The following is a 10,747-nucleotide window of genomic DNA, read 5'->3' as shown; positions in this document are numbered from 1 at the left end:
AAAGAACCTTCCTCCGCTCACTACAGGGACAGACAAAGGGGAGACCAGATGCCCACACTGGCTGGCCTTGAAGAGAAGCAGGGCAGTCCCAGATTGTTGCCCGCAGCCCGGGGGGGGGGGGGCGGTCCTAAGGGAGTCTGGCCCTGGTGCCCACTGCCTGCTGCAGCCACCAGTTGATGGGACACACCCACCAATGCTGGATGCACTGGCCACCCCAACTGGGCACACTGCTCTCCCTGGGAAGACACAAGGGATCCTAGCGCAGAGAGGCAGTTTCGCACCACTGGGTCCAGGATACAACTCTGCCGTGTTCCCTGAGAGAGCAGAGCCCCTTGCCCTCCAGAAGCTCCCAAGATGTGAGATATGGTGCCGGCCCACAAACAGGGCTGGGGGCTTGGGGCCTCCTCTGGCTATGCCGCTAGGTGACCTTCTTCCTACCTCACTATCCAGGCCAAGTCCGAGTTGGGCAGGGGAGGGATTTTTTCCTAGAAAGGATACAAAGGCCCTCTTGCCTATTCTCTCCCCACACCTCTCTGGCCCTCCCTGATGCTGTCCCCACCCTGCCCCCTGAAGCACCAACCACATGGCCAAAGGCTTCCACTGCATTAGGCACTTGGGCCTGGTGTAAGTTAAGGCTGAGGAGCTGGGGTGACCAACGGAGAGAAGGCTGCAAGTGCTGGGTGGGAGCCCTGCCTTTGTGTGCAGACACACTAGCTCTGTGCAAGTCAGCTAAGCTTACACACATACAACAGATTCAAGCATCTATGTGGATGAGCGTTTCCCAACAGTTATTACTATTTGCCTTCCCAAATGTGTCCAGTAAAGGGTATTATATTCTTTTATATATCAGTTGCTAGAATAATGCTGAACACAAAAAGAGCGTCCATATATTTGCTGATTAAATGGATTAGTCAATATATCAATGATCTAAAATGTACATTTTAACATCCAAAATAGAGATGAGACTTAAACCACCAGTGATGTTTACTGGTTTAATTTTTCTTCTTAGTGGCACATAAATGATGTACCTTATCATAAATGGCATGTTAGAACCAAGGAGATACACCAAGTAAAATTGGACAAGTAACTTAGTCGCTTTGAGCCTCAGTTCCCCTCTGTATAAGATGCAGATAATAGTGTCTACAATGGGGTCCTTGTGACGATCAAACGAAATGATTATATGAAGCCCTCAGCAGAAGAACAACATAATAAATGCTCTGTGCATCTTATTGTTATTGTTTAAGGGTCTGTGGTTGAGACTAGAGAAATGTCATATCAAACAGATTTACCCTGCATTAGTATTCACTCTGCCCCAAACTAAGGTCTACAGGAGCAGTCAAATGTTAGGGAAAACAGAGCTGTCCCATTTGGTGAGTGGGGAGATTTTCCCATTCTGACGGGGGCGGGGGCGGGGAGGGGGGGAGGGAGGTGTGACCTCAGGCAAAAAGGAACCTCAGTAAAAGTAAATTCTGGGTTTCTTTTTCTGTTGCCCTAAATTTATAGTTTTAACCCTAGTCAACTATTGGCCTTAAAAAATGCTAGGGTGGGGCACCTGGGTGGCTCCATCAGTTGATGAGTGGAGCATCAGACTTCGTTTGGCTCAGGTCATGATCTCCAACTGGTTTGTGAGTTTGAGCCCACATGGAGCTTGCTGCTGTCAGCAAGGAGCCCACTTTGGATCCTCTGCACCGCCCCCCCCCCCCCCGCCGCCCCTCTCCCGCCCGCACTCTCAAAAATAAATAAAACATTAAAAAAAATACTAGGGCAAGTTTAGTAGTAGCTAAATACTACAGAGCAAGTGCCTCCTTTCCTTTCATACATTTATTTCTATTTAATATTCTGTGGAAATTCGCCTCTTTATTTGCCATAGTTTATCTTTTCTTATATCTGTGCTTCCAAACTAAATAGCACTAATCCGAATGCATACCTCTCTGCGTGCCAGCGTCTAGCCTTGTGTCTGTGTCTACTGTGTATGTAAATATTGGCAAGTCTCTCCGTGGGTAAAGCTGCAGTGTGCATGGTCTGTGTTGTCATACAGTGTCTCTGGGGTGTGTAAATGTGTGTGGGGGTGTGAGACCGCACTAGTAGCCACTATCACTGCCACTCACTAGTCCTGTTCTCTAAACAGGTTCTTTGGAGATTCAGTTTTTCATAATTAAGACTAAGGTGTGGTTAAAAAACAGAAGTACATTTTCCTGGAAACCAGCAGTCTTCATTTGCAACTTTTATTGGCAAACCTGGCTGCCAGTAAATACATTCCTTGGCATCTCCTAGAATGTAATTCACTTGATGAAGCGGCCTTGCTTTTTCTGTAACGTGCACATCAATTAAAAGGGGCCGCCTGGAAGGAATGTAGCCGGTGGCTGCAAGCCCCAATACCAGGTCACCTCGGGCTCCAGGAACAAAAACGTCCCTCGTCCCTGCCTTGGAGTCCGAGATGGTCTCCCCACGGGACTTCAGACTATTCTTGCTTGGACCCTGGGTAGATTGCAGGGTGCTAAAACAAGGAGCCGGACACTTCGGGGTCCCACTCTAGCTTCGTGACCTCCCCCAGGGACCCCTACCTCAGGAGCCCCTTTCCCCAGGAAAGGCTCCGGAAGTGATGGGCCTGCGAGGGGCAGTATAGCCTCCCGCCGCCTCAGAGGCGCAGGGGAGACCAAGCGACGGACCGCAGGGGGCGCTCGGAGCACGCGCAGTGCCAAGTGAAGGAGCCCAGAGCCGCCGGCGAGTCCGGGGCCCCAGGACATGGGACTTGGCTGGGGCTGCGTCCCCAGCCCGGGAGCCCCAGCCCAGTGCTGCCGAGTGGCCTCGGGACTTCCCACACTTCTTCCCTGCTCTGCGTTCGCGGGGGAAAAGGCGGGAAGTCTGTGGAAGGAGGAAGGGGAGCCCGAACCCCGGGCCACCGCTTCCAACCGCAGGCGCACGCCAGCACCGCCGCCCTCCCCGGAGGCCGATTGCTCCGATCCAGGTGCCTGCCGGTCCCTGCCCTGAGAAGTGCAAACAGCCGGCTCGGGGTCGAGGGCCCCGCGGCAGTTCCTCAGAGTCCAAGGGTGCGAGGCTGATCGCGCTTTCCGCACACCAGGCCCGGCCTTGCGTACGCTCGGTTGGACGGCCCGGGGTGGGGTAAGGGACGTCGGGAGGGACGTCCCAGAGCTCAAGCCCGCCGGGCAATCGTAGGCCCCGGGAAGTCGAGGCTCAGGCTCTGCCACGGTGGCTCTTCAGCTAGGAGAAGGGTGGCAGAGCCGCGGGGCGGGGCTGGAGACCCGGGAAGCACTCGTCGCCCGCACGACACAGGCCCAGCCGCCAGCAAGGTGCAGCCGACCTCACCCGGCCTGCGTGCGGTTCTGAACTGTCTGTGGGTCTTTTCACGGATCAAAGCCTTTCCACCAACACCCGTAGCCAAGGCGCGTCCGTGCCGGAGCGCGCGCTTTTCAGTCCAGCCCGGAGAAGGCGCCTACACCCCGTGGTTTTCTGACGGCTGGCGCCCGCCGGTACCCTACAATCTCGGTGCTGTGCTACAGCCTCTGGGGCTGGAGGACCGCTGCGCCGTGCGCGGCGCGCGCCTTAAATGAGCAGATGTTACCAAGCTGGGAGGAAGCGGGGCCTCTACACTTTCAGCACCTGGCTTGCGGCAGCCGCCCTGAGTCTGTTGGGGACCTGGATGCGAGGACACAGAGGTGCGCGCATGCACGCGCAGGCACCTAATCCTTTCCGATCATCCACCCTTTTATAGATTTTATTCTTGTCCTGGGTTATTAATTAAAGAAGACATTTCGGGTCTCCATCTACCTCTGCCTGGACAAAGGAACCCCTGAGTCTTCCGTAGCCAGCCACTACAACTTAAAGATTCACTTCCCTCATGCCTTGTGTCCCTTTCTTGCTACTCAGCCCGGCTCTGAGGTGACAGGTGGGCCGGCCCAACGGGGTAACCAAGAGCAGGTGCTGGCAAGCATTCTCCTGTGTAATTAGGGGGACAGCCCAGCTTGGGGACTGGGGGAATGACGTTAAATTATTCCATCACATAAACTGTGAAGGGCTGCTTCTACCAGAGCAACTATCCAATTAGTTCAATCATGTAGACAGGCAATGTAGATCACTTTAAAACATAATCGAAAAACAAATGCTCTTTTTATTTATTGTAGCAAGTATTTTTCTGCTGAGGAGGGAGCAGAATTAGAGGTACTGTGTTAACTCAATCTCTTCTCAGAAGCCCCCCAACTAAGAGGGAAGAAGGAAGCAACCCGCCGAGTCTCGGCAACCCAGACATTTGGTCCCCGCCTCCTCCCTCAGCTGAAAAGTCACACTGAAGAGCAAGGCTACCTTCGGAGCTGAAGGTTTGGTAACGAATACCGGTTACTGACACCGAAATATCCTCCCCTACCCCTGGACTCCTGGTCTACGCAAACGAGGCCATATGTAGAACTACAGGCACGTATCTAAATATCCCAAAGACACCCCCACACGGACTTTGTTGCAGTTGTTTGTGATTTCGGTCTAGTGGGGAGTTTTCAAATTTCATTGGCAGAATAAATGCCTTAATCTTCCAATTTGTCCCCTAGCAGCGAAGGGGACAGCGAAGGGGCTGCTGACGTGCAGCCTCCCTCCTGGGTTTGCAGAATCCCTTAGATTAGCGGCACCGTCTAGAACAGGGGAAGCCCCTTCCCTCATCTTCTAAGCCCGCCTTTCCTGTTTCCGCAGCTCCTGGGCTAAGCGCCCCCCCCCAAAAAAAATCTCTCGAGGGCGTCCTAGACCCCCCCGACGATGGGCCGGTTTCCTGGGCAAAACCGAGAGCCAAAAGCTGGGTCCGCGGGAACAGCGGACTGGGAGGGGGTCTGGGCAGGTCACAGGGGCGATTGGGCTGCCGGGCCTGAGGGGGACGCTGGAAACTCCCCGAGGGGGTCTCTGACGGAGAGGACAATCTATGCACCCTAGGCAGGGCTCAGACGCCTGGAGACTCATTTCTTGAACTCGGAGCTCGCTCGATCCTTCTTTCCTTATTATTATTGACTGGAATAAAAAGAAGAGAAAGAGCTCCTTCTGGTTCCTGGTGACCTGCGTTAGGGCACCATCTCCTCCCCCACTCCCCCCAATACACACATTCCTGTGGTGTCCCCACGTTCCCAAATCCAGGCATTTCCTGGAGTGCTGGCCACATCTCCCTGGTTCTTTTCTACAGTAGGGGCCCGGTGAGGCCTTGTTTTAAATATCGTTGTGACGTCACGCCCCCTCCTCAGAGCTATGAGGCTGTAAGTGGGCCCCGGGAACTGTAACCCCACCTGGCAGGTCAAGGAAGGGCTGGGGGTTGCAGGGCGGGCCAAACGACAGCTCCACCAAACATCCATTACCGCTGTCGCCTGCAGGACCTTCAGGCTGCAACTATGGGAGGTGTCAGAAAAGAAGCCCAAGGTTTCCTGCGGGGGCATGTCTGCCAATTGAGTCAGTAGTTGTCCGGAAGACGGATGATTGAACTACCCCGAGGAGCAGCAAAAACGGGGCAATCAAAAACTTTAAACTGAAAAATAAAAACTTTACCCATTCCCCCAAAGACTTTATTTCTGTGCCTTAACGTTAAAACAAGACCACTAACAACAATAATAAAATAAGCAAAGTACTTGAAATATAATCAAGCCGTTTACTGGACGTTTGCTTCCGAGTAAGCTTATAAAATACAAATGCAAATATCTTTTCCTGGCGAATATCCAGAGCTAAACCAGTGGAAAGTTGATCTTTATAAAACTGCACCTCTCCATTTTTTTTTTCGCATGCCAGATACTAATTTCACAACGACAACTTTTATATCCAAAGCGGGGAGCCCAGAACACCCCCGCTGTTCGATTTGCAATTTACATAACAAGCTGTTTACATTTCTCCGGGCTGCTGAGAGAGAGAGTGAGGAGAGGGCAGGGGGTGGTGAGCTGGAGGGAGACAGTGAAGCACAACTGTCCATTGCAACACCCAGGGTCCGCTGGCATTTCCCACAATAGGAAAACAAACGAGTCGCTATTGCCACTTTCTCTCCAAGCACTGCCAGCAGTGAGGATGCAGTTTAAAGTCCAAATTCACCAAACACTGGGGTGTTTAGGGAGACCACTTAATTGGTCTCCAGGTTGAAACCAAAATGCTCCCATAAAGCCTCAGCCAAAGGGGCTGGTTATGTCAGGGTACAGGGCTGGAAATGGGACACAAATTCCTTTTTCAAGTCGGGGGTCTTCTCTTCCCTTCCTCCCCCTGCTAGTGTTTAGGAAATATCAAGTACTGAGCCTCCTGCTGATAAATCAAGCGTTTCTTCCAATCCAAGACCCCGCCTTTCAAACACCCTGGAAAAGGAGTTTCAAGTGTCCCAAGAGCACAGCAGGCCAAGAGGTAGCTGCCACAGGAATGGGAACTTCCGCCCCCCCCCCCCCAAGGCTAGTTCTAGAAGGAGCAGGTCCTCCCCTCTCCGTGTAAATGTCCATTCTGAAACACATTGTTGTTGTTGTGTGTTTTTTAATGTTCAAGTGACACACAGCTGAGCCTGCTACACAAGATAGCGTCTTGACATCTAACCACTGAAGCTACAAGGAGAATTTTTGTGAGTGAGAAAACCGGGATTCCAGCTGAGAAGCCAAAAGGGGCTCCCAACACGTCCTTGCAGTTAAAGATTGTCAGAAATTGGGGGGAGTGGAGGTGTTAAATGCGTCACACTACTCTTCTTCACAGTTTCCTAAACTTGCCAGTTTCCCCAGCTTCTAGTAAAGAATCCAGTGTTCAGTCTTCAGGAGGGTCTTTTCTAGAGTTGCCAAAACACAGAAATGCGCTGCAGGCACAGGGAGGCCAATCTTTTTCTTGCTCCTTCGTTTCCTTTCTTCTGTCGTCTTCCCATCCCATTCCAGTCGCTCAGAAACTGCAAATCTCAGGCGTGCACAAGGGTACGCTTTGTATGCTTACCACCCCCACCCCAATCCTTGAGCCATTCTGCAGGTGTGATTCTGAACATTTTCCCCCAGCACACCCGTTATCTCTGAAAGCCGGCAGCCCCGCGCGTGTGGAGATGGAGGTTAAACTGAGACGCGTTAAGTTCTTGGACGTGTTTATTTGCCTCTTGTCATCACACCTGCTAATGTCACTGAGCCCGAAGCGTGACCCCTCCTCTGAGCAGAAACATGCCGGACCAGACAAGACCCATAGGCCAGTGGCAAACCTTAGGGATCACGTATGCACACACCCCCTCCCCACCACAGGGAAGCGCAGAAAGCCTCCTGGCCTCAGCAGCCTGAGCCTCAAGCACCCCCTGGCCGCCAAGGGCCCTTGGGGCACAAGAAGCAGGGTGTCTTGAAGCTGGGCGGGCGGAGCCTACCTGGGCAGCGGTCCCGGCAAGGCCCCATATTACCCCCCCCCCCCACACACACACCTTATTTCAACTGGGTAGGGGTCACGGGGAAGACGAGGTGGGGCGACAACTCCTGCCCCACTGGGAAGAGCATGGCTGTGACTGAGCCTTTAAAACTGTGTCTTTTGTAACCCAGCTCCAGACAAGAGAACCTCCAGGTGGGGGGCAAATGAACACATGTGTGAACCCAGTGAGAGTGGCGACGGGAGGGAAGAAGTAGAAAGAGAGGAAAGGTGAGGGGAAAGGAGGAGGGGAAGAGAGGCCCAGGAAATCCCGGCCCTGGTGACAGCAAGATCCGCCACTGAATGGGAAAGAGCCAGTTGGGGTCGAGGACTCGGTGACATCTGGGAGCGATGGACAGAGGAAGGGTCTGCGTAGGGTACAGGAGGACCCAGGAAGTCTGCGGGACCAAAGGACGCCTGTGTAGAGAGCTGGGGGTGAAAGTACCGGCGGAGGCGGCGGTGGGCATCTGGGAATAGGGGGCCGATCTTGCTGTGGGTGGCAAGCCTGGCGCAGGCAAGGGTAGGAGCAGGGGCAGGGGCAGGGGCAGGGGCAAGGGCGCGGACTCCGAACGGCCGGCGCGCGTGTGGTCAGCCCGGCGGTCCTCCCGCAGCTGGGCGCGGGCCGGCAGGGTTCGGCCTCCGGCTCATTCAGAGGCGGTTCTCGCCTACCATTGGCTGCTGCCGCTGTGGTGGGGCGGGGCTCCGCTGCCCGGAAAAAATGTAACTGCGTAAAAAAGTCCTCGCCTGGGTGACGGATGCTCAAAAGTTCAGAAGTTTTCCCAATGCTTCCTTAAGCGGCCGGCGCGCGAGAGACTGAAAAAAAGGTGACGCGGGGCCCAAGAAGGCGGCCGGCGCGCTGCCCCCCGCCCCTGGTTATTTGGCCGCCTTCGCCGGCGACTCAGGGCAGAGTCTCCTGGAAGGCACAGGCAGTGTAGCGAGAAGGGCGCCTTCTTGTTTTTTAGTTTTGGCTCTGTTTTGCCGTCCTCGCCTGGAAGTTGCTCCGCGGGTTCCTCCAAGGCCGTTTGCCGCGTTCTCGTCCGGCCTTCTCCCCTAGCACCGACCCCGAAGTGGCCCGGGGCCCCCCAGGAGCACGAGAGAGCCCAGGGAGAGGCCGTGCGCGGCCGGCGTCTCCCGGAGGCGGCGGCGGCGGCCGAGCCGGACTCAGCGCGGCGGCCCGGCACCAGCTCTGTGGGGCCCGGACTCGGACTGGGCAGCCGGCTTGGCGTGGCCGGCCTAGGGAGGGTGGGGGGCGGCGGGAGGCGCGGGGCGGCGGCGGCGAGCGGGGGCCATGCAGGCGCGCTACTCCGTGTCCAGCCCCAACTCCCTGGGAGTGGTGCCCTACCTCGGCGGAGAGCAGAGCTACTACCGCGCTGCGGCCGCGGCGGCCGGGGGCGGCTACACCGCCATGCCGGCCCCCATGAGCGTGTACTCGCACCCAGCGCACGCCGAGCAGTACCCGGGCGGCATGGCCCGCGCCTACGGGCCCTACACGCCGCAGCCGCAGCCCAAGGACATGGTGAAGCCTCCCTACAGCTACATCGCGCTCATCACCATGGCCATCCAGAACGCCCCCGACAAGAAGATAACTCTCAATGGCATCTATCAGTTCATCATGGACCGCTTCCCTTTCTATCGGGACAATAAACAAGGCTGGCAGAACAGCATCCGCCACAACCTCTCGCTGAACGAGTGCTTCGTCAAGGTGCCCCGAGACGACAAAAAACCGGGCAAGGGCAGCTACTGGACGCTGGACCCGGACTCGTACAACATGTTCGAGAACGGCAGCTTCCTGCGGCGGCGGCGGCGCTTCAAGAAGAAGGACGCAGTGAAGGACAAGGAGGAGAAAGACCGGCTGCACCTCAAGGAGCCGCCGCCGCCGCAGCCCGGCCGCCAGCCCCCGCCCGCGCCGCCGGAGCAGGCCGACGGCGCCGCGCCCGGACCGCAGCCGCCGCCCGTGCGCATTCAGGACATCAAAACCGAGAACGGTACGTGCCCCTCGCCGCCCCAGCCCTTGTCCCCGGCTGCCGCCCTGGGCAGCGGCAGCGCCGCCGCGGTGCCCAAAATCGAAAGCCCCGACAGCAGTAGCAGCAGCCTGTCGAGTGGGAGCAGTCCCCCGGGCAGTCTGCCTTCGGCGCGGCCGCTGAGCCTGGACGGCGCGGAGCCCGCGCAGCCGCCGCCACCCACCCAGCCAGCGCCGCCGCCGCCGCACCACAGCCAGGGCTTCAGCGTGGACAACATCATGACGTCGCTGCGGGGGTCGCCGCAGGGCGCGGCCACGGAGCTCAGCTCTGGCCTCCTGGCCTCGGCGGCCGGGTCCTCGCGCTCGGGCATCGCACCCCCGCTGGCGCTCGGCGCCTACTCGCCTGGCCAGAGCTCCCTCTACAGCTCCCCCTGCAGCCAGAGCTCCAGCGCCGGCAGCTCGGGAGGGGGCAGCGGCGGAGGGGGCGGCGGCGGTGGCGGCGCGGCGGGCGCCGGGACCTACCACTGCAACCTGCAGGCCATGAGCCTGTACGCGGCCGGAGAGCGCGGCGGCCACTTGCAGGGCGCACCGGGGAGCACCGGCGGCTCCGCGGTGGACGACCCCCTCCCCGACTACTCTCTGCCCCCAGTCACCAGCAGCAGCTCCTCGTCCCTGAGTCACGGCGGCGGCGGCCAGGAAACCGGCCACCACCCTGCGGCCCACCAAGGCCGCCTCACCTCGTGGTACCTGAACCAGGCGGGCGGAGACCTGGGCCACTTGGCGAGTGCGGCGGCGGCGGCAGCCGCCGCGGGCTACCCGGGCCAGCAGCAGAACTTCCACTCTGTGCGAGAGATGTTCGAGTCACAGAGGATCGGCTTGAACAACTCTCCAGTGAACGGGAATAGTAGCTGTCAGATGGCCTTCCCTTCCAGCCAGTCTCTGTACCGCACGTCCGGGGCTTTCGTCTACGACTGTAGTAAGTTTTGACACTCCCTGTCCCCCCCCCTCAAAATCGAAATGAATCGAACCCCAAAGCAGGAACAGCCAAAAGAACCATCAATGCAAAATCGAAACCAAAAAAAAAAAAAAAAAAAAAAAAAAAAAGAAAAAAAAGAAAAGAAAGAAAAAAAAGAAAAAAAAAAGAAAGAAAAAGAAAAAAATTCCAATTTAAAAACAAACTTGAAAAACATTCACCAAACGAGTGAACAGAATCCCTCCAAAACTTCAACTCAACCAGCACAAAGAAAACTATTTTCTTAAAAGATTCAGAGCCACCTTCACTTTGCCTTTTCTAAATAAACAAAACGGTAAACTATTTTGTACAGAGACAGCAAAATCATGGTTTATTAAAGGACAGTGTTACTCCAGATAACACGTAAGTTTCTTCTTGCTTTTCAGAGATCACGCTTTCCTCCT

The 10,747-nt window shown here is 56.2% G+C and overlaps 1 protein-coding gene across 1 annotated transcript; it reads left to right on the top strand.

Annotated features, from left to right (window-relative positions):
* The first annotated feature begins 8,635 nt into the window (after positions 1-8,635).
* Positions 8,636-10,456, top strand: FOXC1 (forkhead box C1). Its single transcript, XM_042985267.1, has one exon. The coding sequence runs from the start codon at positions 8,660-8,662 to the stop codon at positions 10,316-10,318; it is 1,659 nt and encodes a 552-aa protein (XP_042841201.1). The 5' UTR covers positions 8,636-8,659; the 3' UTR covers positions 10,319-10,456.
* Positions 10,457-10,747: the final 291 nt, after the last annotated feature.

This window comes from Panthera tigris, chromosome B2 (genome assembly GCF_018350195.1).
Source record: "Panthera tigris isolate Pti1 chromosome B2, P.tigris_Pti1_mat1.1, whole genome shotgun sequence".
Classification (NCBI taxonomy): Eukaryota; Metazoa; Chordata; class Mammalia; order Carnivora; family Felidae; genus Panthera; species Panthera tigris.
This window is presented reverse-complemented; position numbering and strand designations above follow the sequence as displayed.

Bases quoted from the DNA above. Each gene is read 5' to 3' on its own strand.
- FOXC1 (XM_042985267.1), top strand. From the start codon at position 8,660: ATGCAGGCGCGCTACTCCGTGTCCAGCCCCAACTCCCTGGGAGTGGTG.